This window comes from Antechinus flavipes, chromosome 1, assembly GCF_016432865.1.
Source record: "Antechinus flavipes isolate AdamAnt ecotype Samford, QLD, Australia chromosome 1, AdamAnt_v2, whole genome shotgun sequence".
Classification (NCBI taxonomy): Eukaryota; Metazoa; Chordata; class Mammalia; order Dasyuromorphia; family Dasyuridae; genus Antechinus; species Antechinus flavipes.
The window spans coordinates 702,767,737-702,787,892 of NC_067398.1; the positions used below are offsets into that span (position 1 = coordinate 702,767,737).

At 40.5% G+C, this 20,156-nt stretch overlaps 1 protein-coding gene across 1 annotated transcript in view; it reads right to left on the reverse strand.

Annotated features, from left to right (window-relative positions):
• NOS1 (nitric oxide synthase 1) overlaps positions 1-20,156 on the reverse strand; it is a 149,135-nt gene continuing 128,979 nt past the window's right edge. Inside the window, exons 23-30 of the mRNA XM_051972873.1 lie at positions 19,902-20,071; positions 18,048-18,258; positions 16,648-16,735; positions 14,528-14,649; positions 12,417-12,565; positions 10,414-10,608; positions 9,846-9,964; positions 1-6,268 (exon numbers count right to left, since the gene is read on the reverse strand). Of these exons, the coding sequence (XP_051828833.1) occupies positions 6,253-6,268; positions 9,846-9,964; positions 10,414-10,608; positions 12,417-12,565; positions 14,528-14,649; positions 16,648-16,735; positions 18,048-18,258; positions 19,902-20,071 (1,070 nt within the window). The 3' untranslated portion in view covers positions 1-6,252. The remainder of the gene's footprint in view (positions 6,269-9,845; positions 9,965-10,413; positions 10,609-12,416; positions 12,566-14,527; positions 14,650-16,647; positions 16,736-18,047; positions 18,259-19,901; positions 20,072-20,156) is intronic.

The window sequence follows — 20,156 nt, forward strand, 5'->3', positions numbered from 1 at the left end:
TTGGGTCCACTTTTTAATTTTTAATCATAATGCAAACAGGCATATGTAGTTTTTTTTTTTATTCCATAAAACCAGAAGATTGGAACTATCCAGAAGAACAGGTGCATGCGGAGAACACAGCCTGGAGAGCCTCGCAGACTGAGCAGGAATCAGTCCTGGAGAGAGGTGCTGGAGCACGTTGTATGCACGGCACAGACTTAGCAGCATCAAGAGCTCAGAGGTAGGGGGGGAAAATCCATGGTTAAATGCAGCATCCACTCCTGCTCCAACTCTGTCCCTCCTAGTTCCCCCATCCCTCTGGAAGGAAACATACAACTGGGCTTCAAGGCTGAAGCCGACCAGACAGTTGCCCCTGAGTCACCGAGTCCATCCTCAGCTTGAAACGTGGTTTGGGTGATCACAACAAAAAGAACATGATTGTGTCAGAGCACGTGAGATGGCATGGGAGCGGTACGATAGGATAGGAACCCAAGGAAATCGGCCTGGAATCTCAGGCTCAAAAATCTTCAGCTCCACCTTGCTTTCAAGGAGTCTTTCTTTCTTTGGAAACTCCAGAATTAGGGAGATACGTCTTTCGTAGTTGGCTTTTGCTTAGGGAATGCTTGGGCCACTATAAAGTTTCAGAAAGCATCCATGAGGAGCTCAATAAGAAGGCCCCATGGAATTACTTAATCTAAACTACAGAACTGAGTTTAAGGCTCTCACTTTGTTTTACGTCTTTAAAGAAAGCCGGTTGTGAGGGGTAGAAGGTTTAATTAGGCTCTGGCTACAAAGGCTGATAAGTTGTGTGCTGTGTTAGGCGAGGCAGATGTAAATGGAGATAACTTAAAGTGCATCTGAGGTTAAATTGAAACATGAACTCTCTCTTTTCTCCATCTTCCCTTGTCCCCATTTTTGGCTTTTGGGCAAAGATCAGAATGGCTGTTTCCCCAAGATTAAGACATCCCCTATGATGGAGGCCCCAAACTTAGCTTTTTATCTGAGCTCTCAATGAATGGATTTGCATTCCAACTGGAGGGATTGTGGCTGGGTGGGCAAAGGATGGTTGGGAAAGCTCCCAGTGTCTCAGGAAGTCAGGGTCAATGTTACTTATTCTCAGGAAGGTTTTGCATTATCATTTGGATTAGAAAATCTAGCCTCTGTCATCCTACCCAGCATCCTATCCTCTTAGCCCAAATCCTTTATTGAAGATTTTAAAAGGGGGTATAAAAATATATGTAATCTAGGAGTGTAGTTAAAGGAGGAAAGGAACTAGGGAGGAGGAAGAGAGAGAGAAACATCGAGCATGTAAACATCAAGTGGATGTGGTTTTGAGGCTAATAAGATTGGCTAAAATTCTACCACCTTTTGAGAAATGTTTCTCTGTTTCTTTTTTCTTCTCTGTTATTTGTGAGGCTATTGATTTGTTGAGACTTCGTCTGCATCCATTATCACTAACCTTTTTCGAGGAACTGTTATATTATCTCAGAGATACACTGAGATTACTCATTAGGTGCTGTCTTTATTCTTTGGGATGGGAATTGGGGATGGAGGAAGAAGGATCTGATCCCCTACCTCATTCTCCATGTCAATAGGATATTTAAGGTTTAACAATCAGGGTTGATAATTAACTTATTAACAAGTTAGAGAGGAAGGAGTACCACTTTCAGATGCCAGGTAATCAGCTTTTAAAAATACAAAGTGAATTTCTCTAATTTTTGAATGGGATTACACACAATTGTTAAAAGTTTTGGACAATCTCAAGGAGTTTCCTGAGAACTGCCATGAGGGGGCAGCATTTACTCACTTACAGTGATACTCTGCAGCATTTTAATCTCTTTACACACCCTCCAACAATGCAGATCTTACCCCCTCCATGCTTGCAGAATTGACAAATGGTCTCCCATGGGATGAAAAAGGTAAATGGATCTAGATTTCTTTCTTCTCCATGGGAATCCACCCAGGGAATCATAGAACAATGGAAAGAGCATTGGAGTCAGATAATGTGGGTTCATATACCACCTTTATAAACTTGGGTAGGTCACTTAAGAGCCTCCTGCCTCAGTTTCCTTCTCTGTAAAATGAACCTGGCCTTCAACATGACTGCTAGCTTTAGAATTATGATCCTATGACCTAAGGGGCAGCACTTCACTGCTTCTATTTGGGGCCAGCTGCTTTGCCTCTGTGAAGGATGGACTTGATCACCAGTTGTAAATTCATAGTAAGATCCAAAGTATTAGCGTCATAACTCTGTGACACATAAAGGATTCTGGTTTGAAGATAAAACTTTTTTTTAAAAGATTTTTCAAAGTTAAGGAATACTTGGAAATAGAAGCTCTCATTTAATTAATCTCTCACCTGGTAGCTTGTTCTGGGGACCAGGGATAGAATTTAGGAGGATACCTATTTCTAGAGACACATTGAAAGTTCTTCATTTGACTTTGGGTCTTAGTTTAGAATGAATGGCTGCATCCACAACTCTCTTTACTGCTGATATTTATCAAAGATGGAGGCATTAGTGAAAACCTGAAGCTTAGTTGGGGAGTGGAAATCAGAGAGGACATTTGTAAAAGGGGAAAGCAAGAGGAAGAGCAGAGACAACAGCTTAACCCCCTGGGAAACTAGTGATGTCTTAGGAGATGTGACTCAAAAGAAGCAGAAGGACTAAAAAGAAAAAAGGCCGTGAGAAGAACCAGAATTCTTTTAATTGGAGAAGATGAAGGGCTGACTTAATGACCATCTCCAACTCATTGAAGGGGTTTTTATAAGAAGGATGTTAAGTCATTCTTTTAATTGAATAGGCGAAAACTGGCTTAAAGAAAAAGAGAGCTAATAATCACACAGCATGTTATAGTTATAAAGGAGTTTGGAGATATTTTCTCATTAGATCTTTAGGATAATCCTGTGTAACATATCTATTGTTGTCCTCATTTTATAATGAAGAAATGGCATCTTAAAGAGATAGAGGGACTTACCAAGGGCAACACTGTTAGGGTGTGTTGAGGCAGTATTAGAATGCAGGACTTCTTAATTTTAAATCCAGATCTCTTTCCACTGCTTTGAGATTGTGACCTGACATGAGGAACACTTTGCTGATTGCCAGGGAGCAGAACAGTAGCATGAACCATATGTGGGGCCATCTGCCCTGCTTCCCAAGAGGTCTTAGGGAATAAAAAGGACAGCCATCCATCCTGAGGGGCTTGTATGTTAGAAGGTCCCTTTGCTTTCCTTGAAGTTATTTCTGGGAGCTTATCTGATCTCACAGATACGTTAACTCTGGCCAAGATGCCCAAATGTTTTCTCTCTGTCTGGTCTCCACACTCAGTCAGAGGATGCTCTCTAGAAGAAATGTTTGTCCAAAATAATGAAAACCAGTGACTAGGGGATGGATAGGAAACTGAAGCCTCTTTCTTATCCTGTAGGGTTGGAGTAGGTTCTATGAGGCTTCATCACCCGGAAGACCATTGGCTTTTTCCAGATGCCACTTAATAGTGTTTAGCATCTCCAAATAGGCAAAAACTTTAGTAATTCTTTGGGGAGGGCAATTATGTCAAGGGACTTGGCCAGGTCAAAATTACCATGAATGGAAGGACATTTGCCTTCCACTAGGAAGGAAAGCAAAAGTTCTGGGACGGGACTTTTAAAACCTCAATCAAGAGAAAGTAATTCTGTCAAAAGCATCAAATTAAATTATTCATCTTTTAAGGCATGGGTTCTTAACTTCGAGTCCTTGAACTTAGTTTAAATTTTGCCTTTTATAACTGTATTTCAATACACTTGCTTTTCTGTATATAATCTTATGTCTATTATTTTATACATTTAAGAATATGATTCTGAAAAGGTATCCATAGATTTCAACAGACTGTTAGAAGTCTTAACAAGAAAGGTGAAGAATATATGCTTCCCTGTTGAAGGGAACACATCTACCATTGCATTTCTTCCTCTACACATGATCACGGCCTCTCAAAACCAGAAATACCTCAGGGGCTATTTGGTCCAACCTATGCCAGAATCCCTTTAACAATAATCATACCAAGGGGTCCTCTGGCCTTTGCTTGAAAACCATCAGCGAGAGCTCCCACTCTCTCCAAGGCATTGAACCTTTGGATACGTCTCATTGTTCTTATCTTAAAATCTACCTCTTTGTTGCTTCCATTTATTGTTCCAAATGGAATCCTCTTCTATTCATCTCTTATGCATACTGGTATGATCTGGTGAACATATCTTCACTGTTCTGGTCATCCTCCTCCGGAAGTGCTCCAGCTTAGTCCTCTAAACATGGTCTGACCAGGGATGCAAAGGACAGACAACAGGAGCAAAACCTTCCTTATTCTCCACAATGCTCCCCTCTTAATGTAATCTAGCATCTCCTGCACTTTTTGGATTATCACGGTCCCCTGCTGTTTTCTATTGTCAAGGAGTAGTATACACAAGAACACCTCTCTCTTTAGTCTTATCACTGTCCTTTCAGGTTTCATATCTCAGGGGGAGAGGGCAAGTCCATTACTGGAGCCAAAAGACAATCAATAGTGATGTGTGTTGACATAATGCATTTCTCAGGAAACAATCTTTATATTCTCTTCCATGCTCAGGAAACAAAGTATTCTTTCTCTCTCAAGAAAAAAAATAGGGGAGAAAATCTGAGGCATATGGCGGTAAGGTCCCCAATATCATACAGCAAAGTCAGTGTAGTGCTTGTGATTTCTAGCCTACTGTTTTTGGCCAACTCCAAGAGGATCATAGACTTTTAGAGTTATGAGACAGCTCAGAGATCTTTAACTTCTCCCTTTTTATACACTCTTAAGTTGTAAAAGGCTTAGCAGTTGCCTTGGCCAGGCCATTCCTTTGGAATCGTTCCCATTGGACAGTGAGTTCCTTGGGAGCAGGGGTTATGGATTTGTTTGTTTGTTTTTTGCCTTTCACTGTATCCCTAGCACTTAGCATAGGGCATAATACATAGAAGGAGCTTAATAAATGCTGATTAATTTGATTCTACTGATGAGGGGCTTTCCACTTACTCTGTATATATCTTATCTGTACCACATCAAGGTACAGAAAATGCCTTTCTTTTTATCTCCATGATCAAGCATAATTCCTGGCACTTAGTAAGTGCCTGTTGATTATCCAAACTCTTCTCAAAGAACTTTAGTGCTGAGGATGCTTATTCTACTTTAAGACAACTTTTTTTGAGTGGGGTTTGGGGGGGTAGAGGAAGGAGAAATTTCCCTACAAATTCCCATCCATTTCACAGAGAAAGAAACTGAGGTCCTGGGCAGTGAAGTTACTTGCTCAGTACCAAATAGTGGCAGACCCAGGGCCAGGAGCAGTGTAGCAGATGGGTCTAGGAAAGGGTTTGAAGGACATAAAACTAGATGATGTGTCAGGGGCCAGAGCTGAGGGAGCGAGAGCATGGTGTATGGAATTCATGAGATGGATTTGTTCCTCAGTGACTTATACACTGATTGATTTCTCCCGCATGGGGGACAAATCATCCCCAATCATCACAGTCACCCTGACCCTTTGAATGCCAATGCTCTCCAATCCAGGAGCTCCCAAGTGGTTCATACAAAACGGTGCCAGCCTTGTTGGAGTGGGGACACATGTGCCAAGGGAAAACAGTTTCTCTGCACCAAAGGTCTGCAGGCAACAGGCTTGTACAAGCAAGGGGAGAACAGATGAGGACCCATGCCCCTCACACGTACACATACACACACACGTGCGTGCACACGCACACTGAAAAATGACGATAACTTTAAAAAAGAATGGCGTGTGACTTCAGGCGCTGGGGACTGTCCACAGGAAGAGACCCACAGCGAGTCTTTGCTCTCCAGTCCCTACTGCATTTCCAAAGAAACCCCAGAAAACCAACATGAAAATGCCAAACAGGAGTGATCTGGTGATTTCATGCAGCTGTGGTATGCCCTTGGAATAGAGAGAGAGAAAGAGAGAAAGAGGGAAAGAGGGGGAGAAGAAACGTCATTTCATAAGAGCCACTGCAGAGGAGAAGCCATTGCATTGCAGCAGAAAGGTTCCAAGAGGAAACAAACGGGGGCCAAAGGAAGGCCCACAGGACTCGAGGTCCGAAAAGAAGAAAAACAGACAAAAAAACCACAACGCAACGACAGGACGAGAGGGAGCGCGCATTTCACGGGAGTCCCATGGGAAAGAGGCACCAGTGTCCATCTTTCCAAAACCTGGCACCTTCCGCCGGGAGAAGGCCTGGGGGCGGCAGCCCAGCCTGGCATCCATCCGAATGGGGCAGAAGGAACCCAGTTAGGAGCTGAACACCCTGAAGAAAATGGAGCGGGGAGAGAGTATGGTTAACATAAAGCCCTTCAGTAGGCCAGAGATATCTGTTGAAAATATTCTTTACAATTCCTCCCTCCTTTCTTTTTCTTTCTTTCTTTCTTTCTTTCTTTCTTTCTTTCTTTCTTTCTTTCTTTCTTTCTTTCTTTCTTCTTTCTTTCTTTCTTTCTTTCTTTCTTTCCTTTCTTTCTTTCCTTTCTTTCATTTCTTTCCTTCCTTTTCCTTCTTTCTCTTTCTTTCTGTCTGTCTTTCTTTCTCCTTCCTTCCTTCCTTCCTTCCTTCCTTCCTTCCTTCCTTCTTCTTCCTTCCTTCCTTCTTTTCCTTCCTTCCTTCCTTCCTCTCTCCATCTCTCCCTCATTTCCTTCCTTCTTTCCTTTTCTTCTTTCCTTCCTTTTTACATTCCTCCCTCCTTTTTAAAAAAACTTCCTCCCCTCTTCTTTCTTCCTTCCTTTTTAACCTCCTGCCCTCCCTTTCTCCCTTCTTTCTTCCCTCCCTCCCTTCTTTTCCTTTCTTTCTTCCTTCCTTTTACCTCCCTCCTTCCCTTCCTTCTTCCCTTCTTTCCCTTTTTATTCTTTCCTTTTTACCTCCCTCCCTTTCTTTTTTTACCTTCCTTTCTTCCCTCCCTCTCTCTTTCCTTCCTTCCTTCTAGATACATTTTTAAAGTACCTACTATGTTCCTCTTGGAACATTCTGGAAATACAAAGACAAAAAAATGAAATGACTGTTGCTCTCAAGGAGCTTACCATCTATTGGGCAAAACATCCAGCCACAGAGAAATCAATATATATACAAATTACTTTGTGTATATATGTATGTGTATATATATATATATGCATATATATATATATATATATATATATACACATACATATATACACAAAGTAATTTTGATGGAGTAGGTGAAAGGAACTAGCAATAGTAAAGAATCAACAAAAACATTGTTACTAAAACTATAGTCAATGAAGTCTGATAGAAGGGAGAAAAAAGTTTCACAATGCTATGTTCATATATGGCTCACTGTGACTTCATATGAAACTCACTAGGAGGAAAAAATCCCAAACCCAAACCTAAAAACAAATCCCAATATTTTTAGTTCCTGATTGGCCAATTATCATCTTACTCCAATGGGGAAAAAAACCTCTTGGTCTCACTGATGAGGAATTCCTTCCAAGGTTTCAGATCCCAATCCATCTAGATCTGCCCAAGATGATTTCTTATCTTGGGGGGGGGGGATGAGGAGACCTTGTGTTTTAGAAACAAAGTGACTTATATGTTAGGCATTAAAAAGGAAAAAAAAAACAAAGATATTTCAGTGCATTGAACGCCATGATTTTTTTTTGGAGGGTTGGTACCTTTGCTAACATACATATAGCTATCTCCCTGCAGCCAGTGATTTGCTGTGGTCAAAAACATTACAGACAGTTTATTGAGGTACATTGCTCAATCCAGCTAAGCTACTCCTCAGACAATAGACTATGGTCCTGATAAAATATGAAAGCCTTGCCAGCTTGGATCTGCCCAAGATCTCACTTTGTTGACATTGTCTTGGAGAACTCAGGATCCCCACCACAATGTCACACATCTGAGAAGAAGTTGAGTTGATCCTATTTCAATTCCAAGAAAATTGAATCTGAAAGTCTTGAGAAGTAGAGGTCATGTGGTCACCTTAAGTTGGAGGGAGTGTGTGTTATATAGAATGGCATATTTTAGACTTGAAATTATGGTCAGACATGATAAGCTTGGGATGACAATAAAGTCAACCTTACTTTTAGCCAGCAGGGATGTGATATCTTCTCATTTTGTCATGCTTTCAGGCATTTCCTGTAAGATCATAGATTTAGAGTTGTAAGAGAACATCGAGGTCATTGAGTCCAACCCTTTACAGATGCGGAACCTGAGGCCCAGAAAGTTGATTTGACTTATCAGGGTCACACATCTTGTATCTCAGGTGGGATTAGAAATCAGATTTTTCTGATTCCAGTCTAGTGCTCTGTCTACGATTTCATGCTGATGTCTCTAGTGGAAAGAGCACTGAATCTGAAGTCAGAAGTTAGGGGTTCAAATCCCTGCCCTGCCATTCACTACCAATATGATCTTGTGACATTTACTGATAATCAACCATATTTTTTTCAACCCCCCACATTCAGATCATGACCCACAGTTTAAATCGCTTTGGACTAGATGACCTCAGAAGTCCCTTTCAACTCTGAACTCAATCTAAGATCTGTAGGTGTCTGGAGCAGGGCAGGGCATGTGGATGACATTCTCAGAATGCAATGAATTATTCCTTTTATTCATGAGATGATTGCACGAAAGCTATTGCAATATTATAGATAAAGAGCAGAGCTAGGAGGTAAGAAAACTTGGATTAGAGTCTTGATTCTGATTCATATTGGCTGCTCGACTGTGGTTCAGATGTGATCTCAGATACTTAATAGTCCTGTAATCCTAAAAAAAAGTTACTTAAGCCTTTCATTCTGATTGTCTCAAAAAAAAAAAAAAACGCCTGAGACATTAAAGGGTTAAGTGACTTTTTTAGGATTAGGATTTAGGATTTAGGATTAGGATTTTTAGGATTATTAGGATTTAGGACTATTAAGTATCTGAGATCACATTTGAACTCAGATCCAGGATGGTACTTTACCATTGGGCCACCTAGTTGCTTCTGCCTCAAACATAAGACTCAAGTTGTAAAGTAGGCTACAATTTACATGAATAGAGGGAGTTTCCTTTCTAAAAGTAAAACCACAGGTCCCCTCTCTCTTCCCTATCCCCAAATAAAATTGCTTGTTGTCCTTCATACTCAAAGAGGACCAAAATGATATCATTATGTTGGATCAATGTACAAAGTGGCTAACTGGCTGGTCAGATCAATTCAAGCTCAGAAGGCTCTCCCACAGGTCTGGCACAAATTGTATGTATATTATATTCTATTGGGGAAGCTGGTGGATTGAAAGCAAAAACACAGTGGGAAGTGTTAAACAGGTCAGGAATACCTGTTTTTCAGCTAAGTGGGGAGCCATAATCCAAGGAGAAGTCATCTTAAGAAATGTGCCCAATGGAACTGGGAGCGGTCTCAGCAGTTAGGATAAACATTCTGTGTTTAAGTCAAAACTCTCACTAGTAGTTCCATTAAAAGGTATTCAAAATGAATTATTTAAAAAAAAGAAATTCAATTCAGGATGGTAGAGAGATAGCCTGACACAAAATCCTATTAACACAGAACTTAGGCCATGAGGAGGCTGATGATGGGGAGGTTGCTATGTCTATGGTGGAGCCAAGTCAAGGAGGAACTCCTCTATTCACTCCTCTATGATATAGTTGCCTGGGGGAGGATAGCAGATCATCTTGTACCATTCTATTTTCACTAATTTATTATTGTTAAATAGATGTTATGATCAGTTATTTAGATAAGCTGAATAAATACAATTATTTCTAGAACCCTCTAAAGATTAGTGCCCTTGGTGAAAGTCCCAGTTGCTCCACCCTAGTTCTAGCTCTAGCCTAAGTTGTGCTTGCCTTTTGTCCCTGAGATTTCCATAGAAACAGAGTTGGCTTACTCATCAGTGTCCTTCTTGCTCTCTTCAATAAAGGCAATGGACTCAGATCTAAGGCGGTTGGTCACTTCATACGTGCGCAGGGTGACCCCAAATATATCTTCATGGTAGCGGTTGTCATCCTAAGGGATAGAAACACTGGTTTTGAGTCTAGGGACAAGTTCTCTAGAATCTCACAAGATCCCAGTTGTTAGTGGGAAATGCCAAGAACTTGGTGGTTTCTAAAAATGTGAATCAGTGATAGACATTTGTTGCTAACTTGTCATGAGACCTTAGATAAGTAAATTTCCCTGCTGATCCTTGATTTTTTCTTTTGTTAAATAAGAGGGTTGGATTAGGAGAGAGACAGCTTAGTGTAGTGAAAAGATTGTCTTTTGAATTAAAAGACCTGGCTCTGCTACTAAGACCTATCCCAATAACTCTTTGGGCCTCAGTTTCTCTATCTGTAAATTGAATAGGGTTGCCTCTAAGCTCCTTCCAAATAGCATTTTGAAATGACACCTTCAGCTTGTATTTGGTCTATGAAATGCTCCAGCTGTAAAAGATTTCAGAATAGCCAGTTACCACTCACCCTCAGTTTGCTAATGAACACCCCAGCCTCCTCTGCTGAGAGCCTCCCCTGCTGGATCATGATGCGTTGGATGGCTTTCAGAACATCGGCGGCCATCGTGACATCCCCACAAACATAGATGTGACCCCCTTTTTCCTTCAGGGCTCTGTACACAGTCTCTGCCAGCTGTTCCTGTAAGGCATCCTGTACATATTTCTGTGGGGAAGAGAGTATCAATAGCAATGGCCCAATCAGTCCTAAACCTTGGATACTTTATTTCCTTTCTTTAAAAATAAACAACTTCTTTTAAAAGCCAGCCATATATCCCTTATGATGAAAATTAACAAAGAAGGAGGGGAAAAAGAAATTTGGTAAAACCGATCAATCATATGTGACATTTTATACCTCTAATCCCCTACTTTTGCAAAGAATAGCAGTAGTTGAGTATTATTATTATTAATGATAATATTCAATAATAACAAAGATATTATCTAACATTTATCTAGTCGTTTTCTCAATTCCTCTCCAAGGCCAAACTGCAATTCCTTCATTTTTTAAAGGGTTCCTTCTCCTGGAAAAGTTGCCTTTTCCTTCTCACTATTATATCAATACCTGTTAGGAAGCTTCAAAGGACTTATATCCCCTTTCCCTGTTAAAGTTGAGAAACTCTTCCCCAAGGACTCCTGCTTCTTATGCTTCTAAGAATCTCAAAATCTTAGAAGGAAACTTGGAGGCCATCCTGTCCAACTCACACCTGAACAAGATTCCCCAATAAGCAGTCACCTAATTTCCCCCCCACTGACCTATTGTGAAAGAAAATCCTATGTTTCTGAAGGCAGCTCATTCTAATTTTGAGTAATGCCAGATGTTGAAAAGTAGACTGTTCTCTGTGCTTGGAATGCTCCCCTTCCTCAATTTAGCTTCTTAGGCTCCCTAGTTCCTTTCAAAACTCTTTATGATTATTCAGTTATTTTCAGTCATGTGCAACACTTTATAGTCCCCTTTGGGGGTTTTTTGTAAAAGGTGTTGGAGTTTGCCATTTCCTTCTCCAGCTCATTTTATAGATTGAAAAAACCGAGGCAAACGGGACTGGATGATTTGCCCCATGTAATAGTAAGTGTTTGAGGTTGGATTTGAACTCATGACAGGTCTTTGTGATTCCAAGCCTAGAGCTCTATCTAGCCATCTAAATACCTCAGGACTCACCAGTATTAAAAAAAGTTGTTGGTGAGAAATGCCAAAAGCTTGATGGTTTCTAAAAATGTGAAAAGACTACAGCATAATGGACAAAATCTTAGACTTGGAATCAGACTTGTCTGAGTTAAAAGCCTGCCTTAGACACTTACTAGCTATGGAAACCTGGACAAGTCACTGCCCATCTCTTGAATGGAGTTTCTTCCTCTGTAGAATGAAAGGATTGAATTCAATAGGCTTTAAGGACGCTTCCTCTTTTAGATCCACGATCCTATACCATAATTTTGCCAGAAGCTCTTCCCATACAAATATCCTCTTCCTTTTTTAGCTGCTAGAACAGATCCAGTAAAATCATTCTTCTTGAGACTAACTATTGGGGGAGATTGATTATGTTGTCTCCTCCACATTTACTAAAGTACATTCCCAATGCCTTCAGCTTTGGAATGATTCCTATCCTATAATGATTATATATGTTCTGTATCTATTTGTTTGTATATTATTTCCACATTCCCCTCTTCCTTATAGTTTGAAGGCAGGACTGTTTTACTTTAGTCTCCATTACCAGTACCAAGAACAGAGTGCCTGGTACCCAGTAAGTCCCTAACAAATGCTTATTCTTATTCCTTGTTCTGCCCTCTGGGATTAAATAGAAAAAAATTTAGACCTTTTTTCATGTGACAAGGACTTGAGGTCCTTGAAGACACTCTGAGATCACTGGAGTGCTTAAGTATCCATGGAACTAGAAGGTAGGAGAGAGCCCTGAGAGAGAATGACTTTCCAAGCATGTGTACATCATATTGGGACATGAGAGAAGCAGGAGGATTAATTACCTTTGGTTTGTCTGGCTCACGGGAATAGGCCGTGTACAGCTCTCTGAAGACACCTTTGTTCTTGGCCTGTAGGGTTTCCTCCTTGTAGATGTGGTCGATCTTAGACTGCCGACACCCAAAGACCAGGACCATGGGACATGGAGACATGCCTGGGGGTCAGGAAAACTCAGGTTACTGACAACACTACCAGTCGATTAGGTGGGAAGCCCATGCAGAAATAATAATCATTGCAATAGAGGTAGTTATGAACATTGCTAAAGTAATATTTATTTATTTGAGAAGCAGCATGGTATAGTGAATAGAGAGCTGATCTGGAAGTCAGAAGACCTAGATTCAGCAATCCTGAACACTTCTTAACTTCTTAGTACTGTAAACATTTCCCTAAGTTGCAAAGAAAGTGCAGAACCTATTTTGAAAATAGGACTTTCCTCACCAGAGAGTTCCACATACCAATGAATCATAAGTTGGTCAGTCCTCCCTCCTTCCCTTCTTCCCTCCCTTCCTTCCTCCTTTCCTTCCTTTTTTCTTTCCTTCCTTCTTTCTTTCCTTCCTTCCTTCCTTCCTTCCTTCCTTCCTTCCTTCCTTCCTTCCTTCCTTCCTTCCTTCCTTCCTTCTTCCTTCCTTCCTTCCTTCCTTTCTTCCTTCCTTCCTTCCTTTCTTCTTCCTTTCCTTCCTTCCTTTCTTCCCTCTCTCCATCCTTTCCTTCCTTCCTTCCTTCCCCCTTTCTTTTTTCCTTCCTTTCCTCCCTCCCTCCTTCCCTCCCTCCCTCTCTCCCTTCCTTATTAGCAAACTGTTCCTAGAGACAGAGGATTTGGTTTCAAATTTCTCTCTGATGCACCCTGTATTATGTTGGGCAAATCACATAGGTTTTTTCTCCAGCTTCAGTTTCCTCATTTATAAAACGACAGGATTAGATTAGATGGTTTCTGAGACAGTAATCTTAGAGTCATTATTTATTACATTAATATGACTCAATCATGAACAATGGATATATCTCCAACTATTTAAATCTTCCTTTATTTCTTTAAATATTCTGTTTTATAGTTGTATTTACATAAATCCCAAATATGTCTTAGTAGGCAAATTCTCAAACACTTTATATATTTTGTAATTACTTTAAATAGAATTTCTATTTCTATTGTTTCCTCTTAGTTTTTGTTCTTTTGCAGAGGAAAAATGCTGATGATTTTCATGGGTTTATTTTTTATCCTGTTCCTTTACTGAAGCTATTAATAATCTCAATTAGCTTATTCATTGATGCTTTTGTGTTTTCCAAGTAAATCATCAAATCTCATGCAAACAGGAATAATTATGACTCATTTTTTGTCACTGTTTTTACCTTTAATTTTGCTTTGGTCTTATTGCCGTAGTTAACATTTCTAGAACTACATCAAATAATAGGGAGGAGAAGAAGCACTCTTGATTTACCTCTTTAGTTACTGGGAATGCTTCCAGTGTTTTCCCTTTCCAAATAATACTAGTTCCTTGTGTTAGAAATATACTTTTGATTATATTAAATGAGGGCTCTTCTATGCTGAAGCTTTTTGATCAATTTTAGCATATGTACACTATATTTGTTTAATACTTTTTCTTACAACTATTGAAATAACCATAGGTGTTTTTTAAAAAGCTGTTTACATGATTTATAACAAAAATTTTTCTTATATTGAACTATCCTTGCATCCCTGATGTAAACCAACTTAATCAAAATGAATTTAAAAAACCCAGGTAACTGTTTTTTGATACAGGAGCCTTTTTTCAGGATTTGGATCATTGGATATGGAATGGGAGGGCTTAGACTAGGTTCAGTTCTCAGCTCTGCTGTTTACCACTTGACCCTGGAGAATGACTTTCCTTTATTGAGTGCCACTTTAAAGCGATGGATTTGGATTAGAGGATCTTTGAAGTACCACTCAGTCCAAATTTCTATGATTTTGTCATTTAGGTGGAGGTGACCATTTCACCTATGGATGTGGACAGTCTTGTTTTCACAGGCTTAGAAATCCTATTGGATTGTGCAGGTAGGTGTCTGATTACTTCCTTAATCTTTGAAACTGTTTAGTGCTTTCTCTTCAGTATGTGGGATGCTAAAAGATTAGGCCATAACTCACCTTTGTGCTGAATATCAAATAGCCTTTGCTGCCAGAAGCTCCGGAAAGGTGCTATTCCTGTGCCTGGGCCAACTAGGATACAGGGTACCTGGGGATCTCGGGGCAAGTGGAAGCTGGGAGCTCTGGATGGAGAATGAGAACTTATTTCAATACCAAATAAACATACAACAACTAACTAAATGATAATGATAACAATAGCTAGCATTTACATAACACCTACTATGTGCAAAACACTGTGCTACAGAGTTTACAAATATCTCATTTGAATTCAGACTGATTTAAAAACTCCCTGGAATTTGTAGATATTATAGAAGCTGTTGGTGTCAAATTCAAATGGAAACAACTCCAAATTGACCTGGAAAACATAAATGAACATCATCCATGTCATATTTTATTTTTGCTTTTTAAACATTTCCTAATTATATTTTAATCTGCTTCTGGAGGCATTCAGGAGTTTTGTAGCAGACATCGAGGATGTGTGAGTTTGACCCGTCTGCTCCTGTATTTAGAGTCAGGAAAGCCCGACTTTCAATTCTGCCTCTGACACTCATTGACCAGTTTCGGTTTCTTTATCTGTAGCATGTTGAACTCAATAGCCTCTTAGTGACTTTCAGCTCTAAATCTATTAAATCCTTATATAATCCTAAACCTGACAAACACATTTCTTGGGAGATGTGGCTTTTGCTGAGGTAGAAAATTAATCTGGTAAAGTTCAACACACATTCCTTTTCCTTTTCCCCCAGAAAATCTTCCTTGATCAACCTGGTTTTGCCTTAAAAAAAAAAATCCCCTTTATAGGTCCTGGAACATAGTAAACAATTACATATTTGCTGATTGACTCAGGTTATGGATGACCCTCCAGTGCCTCTTCTGCAGAGCTCTCATAGCACTGTGTTCTGTAGCACTCTTATAGGAATTTTATAATTTAATATCTTTGTGTTGGTGTCTTATCCTCCAACTAGACTATAAGCCTGGAAGACTGGAGCCATGTTTTACTAAGCTTTTTAGTTCTCTCAGAACTTAACAAGTTGTTATATACAAGATCATAGATTTAGAGCTGTAAGGAGACCTAGAAATCATTGAGTACACCTCTCCTTTTTTTTTTTTTTTTTTTTTTTTACTGAGTCCCAGATATGTGAAGTGATTAGCCTAAGGATACATCAAAAAGCAGGATATGAACCCAGGTCCTTTGATACCTTAACCCTCCTTGTTGTTCATTCTTTGTTTTTGAAGAGGATCAGCAGCATTATGATGATTTCTTGACTTGAATGTGAATTAGATTTAAACAAGGCAGAGTTGCACAAAGTCACCAGCCTCACTCACTCAGTCATGGACATTCAGTGGCAGGACTAAAAGTCAGGATAATTGGTGATGGCCTGGAAGGCAGTCATGAATGACCGTTGTATCTTTGATATTGGAGTAATCTCTAAGTGCTCCATAGTGTTTATTTCAGCCACTTTGTGGCCATTGGAACAAATTGTTTTCATCTGCCCATTCTGCCAGGAGATTTCCCTTGCTACAGAGAAGGTCATCATGGGTGAATGAAAGTAAATCTTTTTCAGAAGGTTGGTTGGGAGGCCACCCTAGAGAAAACTGAGAGTTTGCTTGGCACCTAAGAGACACTTAACATGTGCTTCTTTCCTTCCTTCCTTCCTTCCTTCCTTCCTTCCTTCCTTCCTTCCTTCCTTCCTTCCTGACTTCCTTCTTTTCTTCCTTCTTTCCTTCCTTCCTTCCTTCCTTCCTTCCTTCCTTCCTTCCTTCCTTCCTTCCTTCCTTCCTTCCTTCCTTCCTTCCTTCCTTCTCTTCAGTAAGTTATATATTTGAAAACTCAGCTCCATCATTTGATAGCAAGAAGTAGAGATGAGGTGGGGGCCATCTGGCAGTTTGGGGGAGCAATATATTGAGTGGGCCTATTGTTTAAATGTATGAAACAGCCCATCTGTGACTACTCTGCTTTTCTGAATGGTTCTTTTCCTGGGAACAGGGAAGGTCACTGTAATCTGTTATTTATGGGAAAGATTTCTTTGCCTACATATTTTAACCCCATGAATCAGAGAGGAAGTACTTAAACTGGCATTTCTGTGTGGTAGATGCCTACTTGAATTCCAATCATCACTTACCCTCGGACAAAACAAGGAACTACTTCCTCTGGTTGTATTCGGTTGAGCCAGGAAGAGCAGACCCCATGGTGGATCGGTCCTTCACCTTCTGGCAAAGAAATATAAGAAACAGGTGGTTTGGCTGCCCAACTGCGGCCTCCAAGTCCCCTCCCAGGAAACCCACCCCTGAAGGAGCCACCTGGATCTGCCCTTAAATACTTTAATGCATGTGCTCTTAAATCATGCTCCATGAACTTGTTTTAAAAATATTTTAACAACTATATTTCAATAGAATTAGTTTCATTTGTAATCCTATGTATTGCATATTATAACATTTCATTACTCTGAAAAGGGTCCAGAGGCTTCATTAGACTGCCCAAAGGCTCCATGATGCTAAAAGAAGTTAAGAGCCTTTGGTAATAGAGTCTAAGAGTCAGACAGATGTGTGAGTCTAGGCAAATCTTACCAATTGTAATGGTACCTAAAATGTACCTAGGTGTACCTAGTATGTACCTTGTGTGACTAGGTAAGAGTCTTCACCTTTTTAGGGCCTTAGTGTCCTCCTCTATAAAATAAGGGAGCTGGACATGATGAGACCCCTTCTACTCTAAATATATGATCCAATGAGGTAACAGAAATATTCAAAAGAGTAGCTGAAAGGAGGCAGACATAAGTTTTGATGGTTTCATAATCTCTCACTCAGTGACTCAGCTGATGGAGAGGAGTTCTTATGATCATAAGTTTAGGCCTGAGAGAGGTCTTAGCATTCATCTAATCTAATATTCATCATCATCACCATTATCATCAATAAAAACATTAATAATAAGAACAATAATAGTTGGTATTTATAGCATGTTATAAGATTCACAAAGCACTTTCCAAATAAATACTAAGCTTTTTTATTTCTCTCAGAATTTAACAAGTTATTCCACATTTGATCCTTATAACAATGCTGGAAAATTCAATGGTATTATTATCTTAATATTATAGAAGTGTAAACTGAGGCAGACAATGATTAATGACTTGCCTAAGATCACACACTTAGTAGGTGTCTGAAGCAGGATTCAAATTCAGTTCTTTCCTACTCTTGACTTTATGGTCTACCTTTTGGATCACCTGGCTGTCTCTCATTTTGCTGAAGAAGAAATTAAGTGGCCTGCCCAAGGTCACAAAGCTACTGTCAGAGGCAGATTTGAACTCAGAATTTTTGATTCCAAAACTAGAACACTTTTCACTTGGCTGTCATTCACATTTCTTCTCCTTTATGTTCTCTCTACTCCTGGGAGGTTTTTTGTTTTTTGGCTTTTGATGCTTCAGGAAGGGAGGATGGTTTAGTGCTTTATGGAGCACAATGCTGACCTCTGACTTTACTTCCTGGGGAGGGAGTTTGGGAGTAGGGGCAAGGGTTCAATTCTGCCTACCTCCAGTGCGGTAGGACACAACCGCCACAGTCAGGTGCACCTCATCAGGGTACATGTCCGGGGAGGAGCTAATAGAATAGTAGCGGGGCTGCAACAGGGACAGCTGGGTCAGCAGGAGAGTGGATGGCATCTGCACCGATGGGAATTCCTCCAAGGCCTCCACAATTGTGGGGTTCTTGCCCCATTTCCACTCCTCATACTCTTGTAATCCCTGTACCAAGGGAGGGGGAGAAAGCAATTTGAATCAATTTGTTAGGTCATCAGTTGAGAGTACAAAAGAATCTCAGAGAACTAGAAAGAACCTTAGGGACCATTTAGTCTGCTCTTATTTTCCAGAAGAAACTGAGTCTCAAAGAAAGGAAGGGAGATGGCTAAAATCATAGCAGTAGTAATAATAATATTTAACATTTTAAGGTGCTTTGCAAGTATTAACTCACTTGGTTCTTATCAAGTCAGTGCTATTAATCTTTCTATTTTACAGATAAGAAAACTAAGGTTGAGAGATTAAGTGACTTATCTAGGGTCATATAGTTTGAGGCAGAATGTGAATTCAGATCCAGTAAGTGCAGAAGCAATACCTAAACTCAGGTGTCTGGCCTCCAGTCCAGTGCTCTTTCAATAACATCATGGATTGCACTCTGATAGAAACTTCAGGAAGCCCAGAGAAGGACCATGGGCTCAAAGAGAATCCTGAAAGTTCCACGGGGCTGGGGAGGAAGGCAAAGTGCCAAAATTCATGCTCTGCCCAGCCTAGTCTTATGGAGTCATCACTTATTCCTTCCTCCCTCTCCCCTCCCCCATATTGATAATCCTAGAGGGGAGGCACTGTGTAGTGGATAGCACTGGATTTGAAATCAGCAACACCTGGATTCAAATCCTGCCTGAGACACTCACTTTGGGATCATGAAGTCACTTAATCTCTCAGCCTCAGTTTCCTCATTTGAAAAATGAGGGAGATTTGATTTGATGCGCTCTAAGATCCCTCCCACTTTTAAAGCAATGATTCTCTGAACCCGAGGCCCTGAAAAGTTTCCCAACATCATAGAGGAATAAATATTCGAGCAAGACTTGGCTAACATTCTTCCTCGTCAGAGCTAGTGCTCCTTCCAATATACTATACTGCCTCCTTGAAGACAACAGCCCCTCTGAGTATTCTCTTCTCCAAGAGTAAACAGCCTCAGTTCTTTTGACGGACCCTCATAGGTATATCTTTGCCTCCTGACCACCCTTCTCTAGATTCTCTCACATATATCCACTCCTCCTTCCAAATGTATCCACGCTTCTCAAAACTGTATCTACTCCTCTCTCAACTGTATCTACTCTTCTTCCAACTGTATACACTCCTCTTCCAAATGTATCCACTCCTTTCCCAACTGTATCCACTCCTCTCCTGACTGTATCTATTCCTCTTCCAAATGTATCTACTCCTCTCCCAACTGTATCCACTCCTCTCCCTTTTGTATCCACTTCTCTTCTAAATGTATCCACTCCTTTCCCAACTGTATCCACTATTCTCCTGACTGTATCCACTCCTCTCTCTTTTGTATCCACTTCTCTTCCAAATGTATCCACTTTTCTCCCAACTGTATTCACTCCTCTCCTGACTGTATCCATTCCTCTTCCAAATGTATCCACTCCTTTCCCAACTGTATCCACTGCTCTCTCAAAGTGTGAGACCCAGAAATGCACCTAATCCTCTCCATGTGATCCAACTGGAGCAGAGATCTCTTGTTCCTGTCCCTCCTAAAAGCCCAAGACCTTCTTAGGTGTCTTCATTGTTGACGCACATCTTGTGGAGTTTCCCTATCACAGGCTGAGATTTAACCAGAGAGCCAAGGAGGCTTCCAGCCTCACCTTGCTGAGGACCAGCAGTCGCTGTTTCTCCTTGTCATTGGTGGCCAATGAAGCAAACTGCTGTAGTTGCAGGGGTGTTGGGGGCGTGGTGATATCCAGGTAGTACTTAAAGGCCTGGAAGATGGTGCAGGGTGGAATCCGGTGCTCATCTGTCCAGTTACTGATGACACCTGTATGGAGACAATATCATTCATCCCAATCACTTGGCATTCACTCATCAAAGCACACATCAGACATAGGAGATGACCAAGTCCC